The sequence below is a fragment of the Pithys albifrons genome, chromosome 6 (genome assembly GCF_047495875.1).
Source record: "Pithys albifrons albifrons isolate INPA30051 chromosome 6, PitAlb_v1, whole genome shotgun sequence".
Classification (NCBI taxonomy): Eukaryota; Metazoa; Chordata; class Aves; order Passeriformes; family Thamnophilidae; genus Pithys; species Pithys albifrons.
In genome coordinates this window covers 38296218-38312169 of record NC_092463.1, presented here as the reverse complement: position 1 = coordinate 38312169, position 15952 = coordinate 38296218, and the positions used below count along the sequence as shown (strand labels likewise).

At 39.3% G+C, this 15952-nt stretch overlaps 1 protein-coding gene across 2 annotated transcripts in view; it reads right to left on the bottom strand.

Annotated features, from left to right (window-relative positions):
• Positions 1-698: 698 nt before the first annotated feature.
• Positions 699-15952, bottom strand: part of LOC139673183 (cytosolic phospholipase A2 epsilon-like) — a 35263-nt gene continuing 20009 nt past the window's right edge. For both annotated transcript variants that reach the window (XM_071558355.1, XM_071558354.1), the window contains exons 11-21: positions 15618-15655; positions 13657-13804; positions 12650-12786; positions 11485-11707; positions 10146-10260; positions 8823-8960; positions 7770-7877; positions 6388-6579; positions 5485-5651; positions 3967-4153; positions 699-2840 (exon numbers count right to left, since the gene is read on the bottom strand). In XM_071558355.1, coding sequence (XP_071414456.1) covers positions 2632-2840; positions 3967-4153; positions 5485-5651; positions 6388-6579; positions 7770-7877; positions 8823-8960; positions 10146-10260; positions 11485-11707; positions 12650-12786; positions 13657-13804; positions 15618-15655 — 1662 coding nt within the window. In that variant the 3' untranslated portion in view covers positions 699-2631. The remainder of the gene's footprint in view (positions 2841-3966; positions 4154-5484; positions 5652-6387; positions 6580-7769; positions 7878-8822; positions 8961-10145; positions 10261-11484; positions 11708-12649; positions 12787-13656; positions 13805-15617; positions 15656-15952) is intronic.

The following is a 15952-nucleotide window of genomic DNA, read 5'->3' as shown; positions in this document are numbered from 1 at the left end:
ACATCGTCTATGAGCAAGAAGGTACTCATTCTCTGAGTATTCTAGAGCTTACCGGTTAAATGCTGCTACCAGCCAGTTGCCCTTTGCACATTCCCATGCAAAATAATATCAGCAATCATCACAGTCAACTTGGTAGAATAAATTTTTGGCATGGGCTATGGCATTTCATAACCCCATGAAGGGTTGTGTCTACATACATGCTGTGTTTCCTTTGTGTGCCAACAGCAATGATGTAGCTTGATGAAATGCATTTTTCATTAGGTCACAGAAAACCCTTGGCAACATGAGCATCTTTGAGTCACGGTTAAGACAGTGGATTGTAATGACATCTGCTTGGAGAGCAAAGCTATAAACCTGACTGTCCTCCAGGAACGGAACTCTGAGGCTGTCAGTTCCACAGTGCCAGTGACCAAAAAGCTCTCATTTTCATGAATAGCGTTTGCAATTCACATCAGAGACAGCCCTTGCAGGAGGGAGGGACCAAGGCTCACTGCATACCTCTGCAATCTGTTTCTGATATATTCCTTTATCCATGATGCTCACAGCAAGTATTTGGTATGCTTTTTGTAGAGACAACAACAGTTTTGTTTTCCAGGAACAAGGAACACACTGTGTTGAAACATATTACTGAAATGCCTGAATACGTGGAGCAAGGGAGAATTTTCATTTTTCAAACAAATCTTTATTGTCTTGTACTGTATACACAAAATATTTGTGTGTAAAGAACATTTCTTCAGAACTGGAGGAAGCATGAGTTTATGGCTAAAAACTGTTTACATTTTTTCACAACAGGGTTTTCATGTAAAAATGGAGGCAATCTTCAGGGTTTTATGCAGAGCACATAGTATCCTATTTCTGATTATGACTGGTGAGACTACCATAGAAGAAAAAAATTACCAGCAGAAGTACATAGTCATTGAAAATCTAAAGTTTCAAATATTAATATTTATGCTATGATCTTTAGGCTTGCAACATTAGGCTACAGTTGCTCAAAAACATCAGATTTGGGTTGACATCATGAATGACGAGAGTGTTGGCAAAAGTCATTGTGAACCAATTTGTAAAGATAATTTGTCGTTGCTTCTTGCAAAAATGAAAATCCTCAGTGTCATTTTGCAACAAGCCAAACATATTATTTGGCTGTAAATGAAACCTGTTATTTTCAGCTTGGTTCCCTGGGCTGACGAGGTAGACAGTCTATTAAAAAGAAGTTACGTTTCAAAACAAAGATGTTTTGTAAAATATTGATATGAAATGTTTCAACTTACCCAAGCATTTTACCTGCTTTGTTTAGCCACAGATTCAACATCTAGTTGATAGATTTTTTTTTTTTTGACTGAATAGACTCTCTGTTCAAAATTTTCACAGTTGTTTGGACACAAAACTTATTAATGAAGTGTGTTTTTAATTTGACTTACTCCTGGAATGCAAAAGTTATTATGAATTTAAAATTTTTACACCCTCAGCGCAGTTCAGAACAGTTAAAAAAAGACACTTTCCATAAAAGGGAAAAGGAAGAAAGTTTAAAAATGCACAACCACATCAAATGCTATTGGTGGTTTTGTGCTAGATCCCATGGAGGGTTTTTTCAGGTTGTTTTAAGATGGTCTTAGTTGCTGCACATTACTCACTGCCCCTCAGTTTGTACACGCAGAACTAGACAAATAAGCATTTTTTTGATAGACATGTGTCCTAAATTGTTTTCACTAAGACAACAAAGTTTTTATTGTCTATTTGAAGGAAAATATTTTCAAGCAACTTTTCTTTTTAATTTATGAAAGCTATTTTAATATGAGGAGTAATTCAACTAGGGAAAAAAAATCCTGCGTGTTTTATTTGAAAGCTTCAAAATAAAATGTTGAGATTTTATTACTGTCTCAGTATTAAACTATTAAAACTGACATAAATTCACAGGAAATTTTGATGTGCCCAAATCACACACTTTGCTTTAAAAAAAATTATGCGAAAAGTCTTATGTCTGTTCCTCCTAAGTTGCTTCTTCCCATCATGTATGATTCATTCACAGCCCAAGAGAGCCCAGGATGTGGTTGTAAGTCATGGGGCTGCCTGCATGCACACACTTGTCCCTCCTTACATTTTCAACCTCTGTGGCTGCCCTTTAGGACACTTGCAAAACAGAGTTGACCAGGGCCCCAGTGCCAGCTTCCAGTTGTGTCTCAGGTTCTCTTTGTTTTTCAGGGTGTTCCACAAAGAAGAATTGTGGGAGCAGAGATTTATACTCCCTTCTTATGGCCTGTAGGTGTGTTGTCTGGGTTGTATAACTGCAGCACTGTGGTGGTAAAAAATTGTTTCCCTTTATGTCATATGTTATAGTAAGTTAGGCTTAAAACCACACTATTTTAAAAATCTAGCAAGTATTTTAGGTAAAGAGTGTTCTACAGACAACCTTAATTTAGGGAACAAAACATACGTAAAAATTTCCCAGGCAATGTCCTTGCCTATAGAGGCTACTTCTTGAGAATGGAAAAAACCTCCCAGCAAACCACTGTGTCACCTGGGGTAGGTTTTTCTCTATAGTGCAGAATGGGCAGTGTTGAAAAATCTATGCCCCTTCTGTGTTCTAGAGCATGAAAAACTCCTCTGAGAAAATAAGGGCAGTTAGACAAGTGTTCAGCACATGTTCTGCTTTCTCCTTTGCATTGCTATCTGCAAGGCCTGCATAATCATCTGAGAGTTGTTCAGGATGTTGTATTCGCTGAGATTCAGCAGCTTGCAGTAATTCTCATCCGTGTATCTGACTGAGAACATGCAATAGGGGGAACAGTAGCTGGTCAAATCAAGTTGTCCTCCCTCCATCTCTGAGCAACAGCGCCTGACACCTGGAGAGAAAGAGTTGTTGCTGTGACTTGATGTTCATCTCAATCAGTGTCAAGCTGCCCACAAAACTCTGAGAGGGGGATGTTTCTCTGGAAGAAGATTCATAGGGTTTAGATGCACAAACAATGCAGGTCATGTATGCCCACCCCTAGTCAAGAAAACACTGCGGGCCTGAAATGAGGAGGGCAGAAGGGAGAAGTGAGGGACAGCATTGCAATGGTCATCTACGGCTTACTCCTAAACATCTGCCTCATTAAAGTCATGGATCAGACAAGGATGTCAGCCTGAAAGGGCACTTAAAAATCCACTGCCAGTGCACTGCAGGTTTTATCCTGAGCAGCTGGTATTTCTATGAACCTCAGTAAAGGAAGAAGAGTTGCTAGCAAGAGAACGGAATTTAAGTGAGAAAGGAGCAATAGAAACATATGGCAACAGAGTTCCAGCAATCCCAAATGTAGTTGGATGGATGCCACCAGGATCCATCTTTGCCTTTCCATTTCTTGTGTTGCCCAAACTCCACAAAAGCAGAATTTTAGACTTAACATCCCTGCTACCAAGGAACAGAGCAAATGCATCCTAGTAATCTGGAGTAAAGAAGAGGGTTTCAAAGCAGGTGGTCTGACAGAAAAAGAAACACAGCCCTAATCACAGAACAGTCAGTAAAATGACTCCTGAGCTGATGTTACACCAAAAGAAGTGATGAGAAGTTCAGCATGAAAGCTGGGTCTTGTTCCCCCTCCACTCATACGTGACACTAAGGTTCGTCAAGTGTAGAATGAAATACCTGGGCAGTAGACAATATACGCAGGGGGAAATCATCTGAGAGAGCTATACTTTTCTCGGGAAAAAACTTTTGCAATTACCCAGGAACACTTCAAGTTACAAATGGGACAGAGAAGAAGGTTAACATCATCCAGAAGACAAGGGCTATGTCTGTCCTCTTAGGACCCCAAGGATGACATGAATGAACATAAGAGCTTTGACAGGAATGGGGAAAACCCGTTTAATTAGCTAAAGTCCTCCTGCATTACCCCAGCCAGCCAAGACAGCCAACAAAAAGGCTCTGTCCAAGTCAGGGAAGCAGGTAGTGGTGTCTTTTTTAATGCTTTGCCACTGCTTGTAACTTACCAGGTGCTTTGTACTCTTGGAAGGTATCATTCACAAGGGGAAGAAAAATCACAATCGGACATCCTGGCAAATCTGAATCATGGAAGATGTAGCACTCCTTCAGATTTTTCTTATCTTCATCAGTCAAAGAAATATTGGGGAATGGGATTTTCTGCTCTGAATAGTATTTACACGCCTTATCTAGAGCCTAGAGAATCACAGAAATGGTTAGCATGGAAATTCAACTTCATTGTCTAAAGGCCTCAAATTTTCATATAGTATTAAAATTTAGTGATTCAGATCCATTGGGTGGGTTCCTTCTTGTCAAAGGTTTTCCTACACATAATTGCCACATATAGTAGTAATTATTACCACATTGCTATTCACAACCTGTAAGCACAATTTTAGAGTTATTCATCCAGATAATGGTTTTTTGTTTTTTTTTTTTTTCAAAAAATTGAAGCAATTTGCAGGAGTTTAGAGGAAAGCAGGAGTTCTAGCAAATGAAGGAGCCTGGGTTTAAAATATCGTACAGAATTTACCAGAAAAGAAAACCCCAGCAAGAAAATGTTTAAGGTATCTTATTATGTGCTTGGAAGCCAGGAGATAAGAAAATTAACATTAAATGTGCAATTATGTGTCTGCCTGTGCAGGCATTATGTCACAGTGTTTATTGAGACTGAAGTTTTACTGATAAAGTCTGAAGTTCTAGGCTATACTGTATCTTTTCCCTGAAAGGTTCAGTAAAATACCACGTCCTAATATGCACTGCGTTATTTACTCTGTAACATTTAATAGTGGATGCTATCAAGCAGAAAAATGTTTCTACTAAAATGCTTAAAACTGTAGCAGTCTTTCTTCATAAAATTTATCTGATAATGAATGAGGTTGAAATGAAACTTCATTATATACATCTCATGGAACATAAGGCTTATTAGCAATAGCACAACTGTTCTCATTCAGGAAAAGTAATTGCACTTAAGCAGCCCAAGATGGTTAATAATGAACCTTGGTTTCTGGCATATAACAACCCAAACTTCTTTACTGTTAGCCCTTACGTACAGTTAATTAACTCTATCTCCATGAAACTGGGGGTTCTGCAGTAAGATGCTTGTCACTGAATTTTACTTGTAGCATCTTATTTGTTAGCCCACAACTTAACTGCTTCTGATATTCACTTAACCCTTTTCATATTCTAACTTAAGTCAAAGAAATCACTTCCTCATCTTTATCAATATTCCTGTACAGGGTCTGGAAACCTGCTTAAATCAGCATAAAACAGAAGATACTCTTTCCATCATTCTCTAAGATGCCATGTTGATGTCCCCTTGAATAATTTGACATGTTCATAAATGAGCAAGAAAGATTCCAGGAGTGGCAGGAAGAAATAAGAACAGTATTAATCACTACAGTTAAAAACACAGGGGAATGCAGACATTAAAAACTGAACAGCTGAAATAACCAGCAATTCTAGATGCTACAAGGCTGGACATTTACAAGTAAAAGAAAACACAATATATGGTAATTAGAACATCCTACCGATGCATGTGATCCAGTAGTATAACTTAAATATATGATGACATCCACTTCCCTCTGTGGCCTTAAAAGCGGTGCACTGCTGGTATTGATGAAAAATCCAGCATCTATCATGCCCAGTTGATCAGGATTTTGCATCAGCTGATTGGGGCACGAGTCTAACACAGTGTCTAAAAGGAAAATATTTCTTGGAATAAGAATTGATCTGCAGGTATTTTGACTGGAAAAAGAAGTGTAAGGTGGAACTGACCATCCTAGAGGCCTCGTTTAATTTAATTGCCACATCACTGACTGTCGAACAGGTGTGAGGAGGACTGCAAAATGCCTAAGCTCCCATTTGGAAACATCTTGTGTGTTGAGTTTCCAGACAATATATTCCACTACCATGTCATACTCATTAGTGCCAGTAATCAGCATCTAATAATTAATCTAAGTCTACCTTGCTTATTTTCAATCATTGTTTCAATAAAATGTTCTCAATCCTTTATATATTTGGATTTATGCAACTCAGTACCCTCTTCTTTGGACTACAAAGCCCCATTCATTCCACTTTACTCTTGTAGGTGATATTTTCTTCAATATTCCAGATGCATTTAAAGTTAGATGGCATAGTCTTGCAAAATTAAGCTTTCTCTCATGTTCACTTTACTCTCTGCCACTTCAAATTTGGTTCCATCAGCTGCAAGCCTACCCTCTCAGTCTCAATCAGCTAAAGTTAATAAACACATATATCTAAAAACAGCCCTAAATACCTTTCAACACTGAAGTCTTAGTGTCTTGTCTCTGATAAGAAAACATTCTCTCAGAAGGTTTTTTTGCCCTGCTAAGCCTGATAGTCTTCTTTCCTAATTTGCCTACCCCAAAACTACCTGAAAATGATGCCAGTTAAATATCAGTCCCCATCACCTTTCCATTTGCAGAAGTGCTCATTCTCCATGTAGTTGTTATGCAGCTGGTAGCCCTTCAGGAAGTTGTGGTGCTGGGCAACGGAGAAGCGATCAGTCAGTGCTCCTCGAAGGGCACTGGACAGGGGGCCAGGAGGAGTGTACATGCGAGTCCGCAGCTCATGGGGCCTTGTGGGCAACACTGGGTCTTCATCTAGAGGAGGGAAGAAAAGCTGGTGAACTGCTTGTTAACTAATGTTCATTTCTGGCTGCCCCCGTGTGTCAGAGATCTCAGGAGCTGTTCTGGGGTGATTCACTAAACACACACAAACTATTCCAAAGGAAAGAAGTGGCTGCTGGACAAATCCCTGCTGATGGTCTTAAGCGTTGGCCTGGAGACCATTCATTAGAAGCAGTCTTTAGTTCTGGAAAAAAGACACCTCAGGGAAACTAAGGAATTCAGAGAATGTTCTGTCAGAAGGAAAGTTACAGGTCTTCACAGAAAGGTATCACGAAAAAGGGAAACATGGAGAAAATGGGGCTGACGCATGTACTACTGCTCAGTCAGACAGGCAACAACAGCAACCACAGAGTCTATTGCAACAGTGGCAGCTGCTGCCTGATATTCACTCATGGCAACATGAGCATGTGCTTAATCAGCAGAGTGAGAGCAACCCAGGAAAACCTGGGACATGCATTCATCTTCAGAAACTAGAGATAGCGTTTAGGGTGGGTAGGTGTCATGTGGGTAAAATGCAGAAAAGGTAAGAGGTGTGGTTTCTTGAAATTACAACCTGCTTTGCCAGCCCAAGAGGCTGACAGGGCAGCAGGACAGACTTGATGGTTTCTGTGATTGCATAGATGTAATTCTGTATTTTTCAGGATGTCTGCAATTATTGTTACTACCTTATTGAACGATTTAGCAATAAAATCATGGTTTATATATTGCTTCAGAAAATACCCTCTGGGCCTTATTTATCTTTGTGCCAGGATGAATCCAATGCACTAATTACTGTACTGAGTAATAAAACACAGGAAATATTGATTAAACAATCAATATTCAGGCTTATTTTCTGCACAGGCAGTAAAAATAATTGTATTCTCTGTCACTGATTCTTGGTTATGTATGTCTGAGTGAAACTGGACAATGCCAAAACACTTCCTGAGAAATGTCTGACCCCTCTATAACTTACTCCTAAGGAATCAGTAGAGCTTTAGTAAGTCTTGTAATTACAGAAGCCTTTCCCTGATTACCCTCTTTCTCTTAGTCTCTACAGTGTGAAAAGCAGCTGCCAACTCTTAGGAAGATCCTGTGACACTAACTTCAACATAGTTAACAGGATGATGTCAAGAGTTATCCAGAAGACTAAATATCCATAAATGGAAGGCTTAATAAATTCTCACCAACTTCTTCTATTCTGTCTTGTGTCCATCTCTTCCAAAAGTCCTCAGAACTGTGGGAGAGTCCCCATATTTGTAACAGGTTCACAGAAAATATGCTGCTCCACATACCTGTAAAAGGAATTAGTGGACACAAGGACACATTTTAACAAAAAAAAATGCCCTTTTCCTTCTATTTTGACCGCCTGGCTTAATTTTTGAATGGTCATAATGCAAATATTTCTAAAGTGTCACACAGTTAAATTCCTCTTGTGTATGGCATTATTTCAGGTCATGCTGCCATCAGCTTTGTGCCTAACCTACTGCATGCCTCTGCCACATGGTAAAGAGAGAAAAGAATGTGAAACAAGTAAAGCAGAAAACCCTCACTCACTCAAGAAGCAAAATAAGAGTTCAGATAACACAAACATCACAAACATATAATTTCTATTCCTGTCTTCTTTAATCCAGCTTCTCTCTTTCTGCACGTACTCTGATCAGCTTCCACACACTCTGAATTTTTCCAAAGTGCAATGAACTGCCTCTTCAGATGTTTGGTTTGTAAGACAACAGCTCATGCTGCAGCAAGTCACAGATGCAGTGGACTGCAGCTCCACTGTGCACTCTTTTCTCCATCCAGGATTTCCCCTCTCTGCCTCCCCACTGGGGCAGTGGCGACTTTGTTGAAAAAAACACAGGGCTACAATTTCATCTGCCACTTTAAATTTAAATCTGACTACCACAATTGCTCTTAAGTTGGAGTATTCAGACAGAAACCAGAAGAATAACCAAAGAAAAGGGAACTATTCCTGACAAGGAAAGAAATAAGGAGCCTCATCTCTTTCATGTTTAAGACACAGCTATCTCATCTACCAAGACAGTGACAAGAAACTGAAAAAAGCAGTGGTGTTTTTTACTGTTTGTTTTGTTGTGTTTTTTTTACAAACTACCATTCCCATTTCCTGGTAGGCAATATCACAGCAGTACTCAATATGTTAGAACAGAAATATCTACCCTTGGTTAACGGCACTGCCCACCTCCAATGCTCCTCTGTGACAGGGCAATGCAATACATCACCTTGAAGGTAGCAGATGCGGGATTCAGGGAGCTTTTTTAACAGACGTCCCATGAAGAATTCACTTCCGAAATGCTCTGTGCGAACGAATGCGCCGTACTTCAGAAGTCCCACCTCATAGGGGGTGAACTCCACCCACTCTGTAATACAGCCACAATGGGACACTTAGAGGGCGCTCAGGCAGATGCAGGGGCAGAGAAGGCACATGTTGGTCTGACTTGTGTTTACTATGTTGCCTTTTCAAAGCCTTGCTTAGACATTACCAACTCCAGTAGAGGCAGCTGAGCTCAGACATTGTGGTGATGGGAAGGCAGGAGAGGTTCGCTGTTCATGATGGTGTTGACCAGTGGCAAAAAAAGTGCACACTGGGAACACGACAAGGCTCCAGATCTTACAAACCATATGTGCGTGCTTTTCAGCATGGGCGAGGATTTTGCTCTGCCCTTCCATATGCCACTAGGTGACATATGTGACATATACATATGTACTAGGTGACAGTACTTTCACTGTTATCAACACAGTTAATAGAACTTCGCTTAAGTAATTTGTTTATGTACAAAGACTCAGCTCTTCAGAAATCGTATTTTTGCAAGAGACCAATTATACTCTTTATGTGTTGTACTAAGGAAGATGGAACTAGTCCTTGACTTTACTGGATATCCTCTCCAAGTGAGGTGCACTTGCCTGATATACCTGCAGTGTGAATGAAAACTGGGACAGAAATATCACAGACCATAATTTTCTTTTCATTCAGAAGTGGTTCATTTTGTCTCCTCAACTGTAACAAAATCTGATCTTAATTTTTTTCTACTTCTCCTCTATCTGCTTCTCCTCATGAAACAAGAGCAACACCACCCCCCCGAAAAAAAAAAAACACAAAAAAAACCAGACCAAAACAAAAAACTCAAACCCAAAACCACAAAAAAAAAAAAAGTGAGAAAAGAAACAAAGAGATTCAGTTGGGACTAGGTTGGAAACCTTCCCAAATTTTACCATAACTATGTGGTCATTCTTCGTATTGAAACTGGGAACTGACAAAAAGCAATTCTCAGCTAATTCCAATACTTCTCATTCTAGGTGGATCTGATAATATTTTGAAAATGGACTTTTTGGCAGAATTTCTTCTGTGTATTTCTAGACAGTGAAGTGCTGCTCTCCAAAACTCTTGTACTAAAATTGCAAGGTATGGAGGTGATTGTCATTTCTCCAAAAAGCAACGCACACACCATGCCTATTTTTTCTCCAAATGCTACCAAACAAAGAAGAGTGAATCACAGGACTGGAATTGCCTGTTTTAGTCTCAGAATCTGAAACACTACCCTTACCTTTGAAATCATTGGTGCTGTAACTGTCTCGGACGCTGACTGACACATAGATGGGCAGTGGGTTCTGACCATCACAGAGTGCTTCTTGCTGCTCTGAAAGTTTGTGAGGGTCTTTCTGATTTTGAAGAAAAAGGAGAGAGAAAACTATTTCTGCATACATGATTGCACATCCTAGAAAGTATTTCCCTGACAAGTACAAGAGGGGTAAGCTGCCCCTTTGGTTGAGGAGTGTAGTGAACCATCCTTGTTCTCCTGAATCTGAAGGAAGCCTTTGAGCATGTTGATATTTAAGTTTCCTTTCTTACTACACAACAGCTAGCATAGCCTCACAAAGGGACTGCAATTTGGGGATAAGTTATTTGCATCACACCCACTTTCTTTTTTGAAAAAGGATATTCTCATTGAAGAGATTTATAAAAAACAGAACCTTATTAACTGCTCAAAAATTTAAGACCAGGTAGTTCTGATAGATTAGGGAGAGGTTAATGGTTACAAAACAATCATCAGCACTGCTCAGACGGAAAGATGCTTGGCTAGATTGTGAGGGGGACCTCATCTAGCTGAGATTAAAAGAGAGGTATCTATCTAGCTTGTACTTTTGACTAATACCTAGTATTCCTCTCTGTGTCTATTTATTTTCTGTTTGCATATATATAATGCTACATATGTACTTACATAAAATACATAAACTCAAATGAATGGTTGAATTATTGCAGCATGTCTACCTCCACTGGAAGACACTTCTGCCCTATCCTCAACCACTCCCCCCTTCCCACTTTCCAAGTGCCAAAGCACACATCCATGAATTGTGATCCAGATGAGGAGAAGATGGAGTGGACTGCTGTACTGTAGGGGTAGAAACCACTTCAAGTAACAGAAAATCAATTTTGTTATTACTTTTCAAAATTAATAGCACTCAAACCATGTGAGTAGTCCTTCTGAGCAAGAGCAAAATATGTCCTTGCCTCCAGTGTACCTGCAGATCAAGTTACCTGTCAGTAGATGCAATTCACCAAGCACCCTAGCAGTTTCAAGCCTGCATTTTGTACTCCTTCTGCATGAGTAATTTGCATCTTAGACAGACTTCCTGAGATTTCCTTCACTTCTGTTTAAGTACCAGGCAGAGTTCAAATGGCTGCAGCCACAAGCTAATTTATTAACATATAGAATGCATTTTTCCCTGTCAAACTATTAAAGAAAATTTAAAAATCTGATCTTTCGTTAACATGGAGAATTTCCCTCTGTTTTGCAGTACACTCTCTGAAATAATGGACTGGTTTCCTCACTACCCATTAAGGGAAAAACACATGGTTCTCTAAGAAATGAAAATACACCATACCCCATCATTTAGTAAGTACTCAATCATGAGGCCCCAAAGATCTATAAATGATGTCCTGTATCCCTCTTCTTTCCGCTGACAGAGCTGCTTGTTGTAGTACTTCATGCGATCCTTAGAGAAACAGCCCATCTTGCATTTCGTTGCTTGTTTCTGGGCTTCACCAATATGCGAGTCCAGGTCCTTCTGTGACCAGTAAGCATCTCTGTACAAGTTGGCCATGGTCCTGGAGAAAGATAATACAGAGAGCAGAGGTGAAAAGGAACAGAAGTTTATACTCAGGGATTCGCTTCTGCTCATACATACTCTGGTTTTGCTGTTCCGTCCAGCAGAATGAACACTCCAGAGTTTCTATGACTGTTTCTAAAGATGGCCCTGAAGAACAGGTGGGGGTTTTTTATGCTCTTGACTATTTTGTTAAATAGAACTGGCAGAAGCTTAAGGAACAAAAGTGTCATGCGTGAACATAGGTATATTTCTGGAGCACAAATAAGACAGAAAATGATAATAAATTTTCTTTGCTTGTATTTTAGAACCTTAAATTCATTCACATCAGCTGCTGTCCCTTGGCTTTGATTCACTTAGTATTAAACTTAGGATATCTGTGATATCATTATACTTTATAAAAACCATCCTCTATTTTACCAGCCTTTCTCTACATAGGACAATCAGACATTGGGCACCCATAGGTCCTGTCACCAGGGAATAACACTGCCCAGGGGAATCCAGTCCTTTTCCAAACTGGCAGGTTGCAGGATAAGTGTGCACTGTCATGCAGATTTTTCCACATGACCTGTCAGAAATCAGAACTAGTCTCAGAAGTTAAGGGGAACCACTACAGCTAAGCTGTCAGTGGAGCAAGGAAGAGACAAGGTGCTATAGGCATCCACAGTTCCATCCACAGTAACTACTTTGTTAGAAAACAGTTTGTGAAGTGCAATTGTAACATGCACATTTAACTGCTGCAAATGTGAAGTCAACAAGCACCATAAAGACCACCTTATAAAAACAAGAGTACATCAAATTAAGCTAATATTTAATGGCCTGTCAGCTTGTTTTTATGATGCTTTTAGAACATGTTCTGAGCTTGTCTGCTTTTAAATGCTACTCTCTGAGCAGTCTCAACCTCAAAAGGTCTGGGTTAAGCCTCCTGTGTGGGCTAGCTTACCATGTGGTGCCAGACAGCCCACTGATGTATGTTATACAGTCCAGGAGGTTTAATTTCTTGAGTCCCATGAGGCTGCCATACAATCCTGTCATTGACTTCAGCCCTCCACCTGTCGTGATTATAGCCACAACGGGGACCTGTAGGGCAGAGGAAAGATAGGACATTCACACTGACAGCATTCGACATTGCATCCCAAACTCCAGTGGGGTCTGATCACCACACCCAGCCCAGGTCCTGATCACAGAGCCCAGATCCTTTTTCAGAAGGAAGGACTCCAAAACTAAACAATGACTGCTATTACCACTTCCCTTTGGATAAATACGGGTTCTGAGATTAACCCAAACCTGGGTTCTTGCCCATATCTAGGGCAAATAGGGGCATAGATGAATAAGAAGAAACCCTTCCATGGAACCAAGAATGTATTTTCTCTATGTCTCCCACTGCTTCACTGCTTTTTTCTTATTTCACTCATAGACTACTACTGTATGAAAATCTACATGCCATTCTCATGAAGAAATGCCCTCAGTTCACAGTCACTGTTGTTAAACTACTCTCTTCAATGCTATTATTCTTCAGTATTATGCAGTTACTTTAAAATAAATTATATTTATTTTAAGGAATTTCAAAACTGCAAGATAAAAGAAGATATAAAAAGCACTCAGATGTTTGACCTAAACTCGCACAAACTGGTGAAATTGAACAAGGGAAGAAATCTTTGCTGTGTAATATATTAAGTATTTCTGAACCAAGCCAGTAATAGCATAGCATAGCAGGAATGAACACACCTCAAATATGACAAATTCCAAATTGACAATAATGAAGGATGCAATTACTGCAACTAGTGATTCTTGCAATAACCAACCTCAGCAGCAGAAGCAAGTGTGCTTAAGACACGTGGACCAGCTGGTACCTGCACAACAGACGCATGTGGCCCATTTTGCTGGCCACTCATTTAGAAGAGTACATGAAGGCATTAGAGATTCAAGTTCTATCACCTCAACACATACCTCTTGATCCTGCAGATCATGTGGTAGGTGAAAAACACTTTTGAGGGCACTTGCTACATATCTCTTTCTTTTCCCCAGGAAAGCCCTCTCCTCTGAACATAAGTCAAACCCAAAGCGCATGTCCAGATCTTGGTGACATGAACAATTACTAAGACAAAACCAGATACATATATTAAATATTAACACACCTACATCAATCTTAGGACTTTGGTTGAAGATAATCTACAGTACACTTCCCTTCAAACAACTTGAAGCAACTTGACAGGAGCAAAAGAGAATATTCTAAACTTTTTTTTAAAATAAGGAACTTATGTCATTTAGTAAGCCTAACTAGTGACGTTATACCCCATGACTAATTGATTAAGAAACAATGTGCAGTGTTTACAAATAAAAAAGATATTTAATTAAATATTCTAAAACTAAAAGACTGACAAGTTTAGAAAATCTGTGCAAATAATCCATTTCAAGGGTTATTTTCTCATTCTAAATCTAAAATAAACCTCAGTATTCAAATTTTGGCATTTAAACGTGAAGGAAAATTCTCCTTTTAAACAACCGGAGTGGGAACCCATCACCCTCTAGCGGTGAGCATCGCTGAGGAGGGTGACCTCGGAACACAGCTTGCTGAAGGGACCTTGGTGACATCCTACCCCTGAGTTTAGTGGGGTAGGACTTCACATTCGCTACTCTAATGTGTCTGCACTTGCACAAGCTGTTTCACAGGTCAGTGCTGGAAGTTCTATTTCACATCAGCCTTGACTCAGAAATTGTAAGGCTCAACATTTCTGAGAAAGATTTTCTTGGTGTCTCTTTTGAAAATTAGTACGTCATTCCTTAAGACTTCACTGCTACAGTTCCTTTCCTGGGCACTTGTGGTCTTCCTCTCCTGCACCTACAAGTCATCAATGGGCAAGAGATGGTTATGGTTAGGTCACAGCTACCCGTGGACTGCCTGGCTGGCCAGCAAGCCCAGGGCAGGCATTGTCAAATGGCAGAGGTTTGCTTTTTCTTCCAGTGACAGAATTCTATCTTCTAATGAGTCCATAATTTCAATGAAACTAGTAATGAAATGTATTTATGAGCATTCTCCACCATCAGATTTGGATAAAATCAGCCAAATTATTACAACCTTATTTGTAAATGAAGATACACAAAGAGAATTACGTTAGATGGACCTGCAAAAGACACTTTCCATTGTAAATCAAGATACAAACACACTGTTTCTAAAGCTCTCTGTAAGTAAAATAAATAAGCAGGGAGTGTTTTTCCTGTACTGAAACAACAATGATTTTCCTGCTGTCGTTCATCACTTGCGTCTCTGAAATGAATGAGAAAAAACTCTGTTTGAATTCAAAATTAAGTCATTTTTTCCTTTTATTTATTAGGCTCACGCACGAAACCACCGTTTTGCTCAGTTCTGTGTGTTATGTACAACTATGGGTAACATGAAGTATGTTCATATTTACCGATGAGTATTAATGAGCACATCTATAGATGTCAAATCACAAGCCATATTGTTTACCTTAGTTTCTATTCCATATATAGTATAACTGGAAATAACAGAATACAAGGTTTATTGCTACTGAATATTGACATTTAAGCAAAAAAAAAATTCATAATTTCTGGTCAAGTTAAATGCTTGCTTCTGCCTGTTCTTGTTTGGGTTTTTAGCTAGCTTTGTTCTTTTTGTGAATTGCAGAGTCTGACATTGACCAAAAACAATATTCTGTGTTCAGAAGGAAAGGGATAATGCTAAAATAAACATATGATTGCAATGTTTATTGACTAACACCAAATCTTTCTAAGGCTAATTGTGTATAATATATTGTACATGTATTTTATATTTTATTATAAGCTCCTTCTAATTTTCAGTCTGAGAATTCTTGCTTATGTCATTTCTATGTGGTTAAAACAATAACAAAATTGATGTAGCAAGTCTTTAGAAACAGAAGATCTCTTACCAGGTTTGTGCTGTCACATTCAAGTCAAACCTTTTCTCCTGGAAAACAAGAACATGTACTGCAATTTTTTAATTTTAATGAGACAATGTTTTTCCCTTTCTGTCTTGCAGTCAGAGCTTGATTTATACTCCAGCAAGGTCTGGCAATCACAAAGTTAAATGAGCTCTTGGCATATATTTTCAAAAGCATTCAGTTACCTTTAGTGGAACATCACTACCTACAGATCCCTATTTCTCCCAGGTTGCAGAAACCATTAAACATCTTGGTATAGGAGGTTCCTGAGACTCATACTCTAGGTCCCATTTCCTGTGTTATTCAACATCCTGGCTGTACCC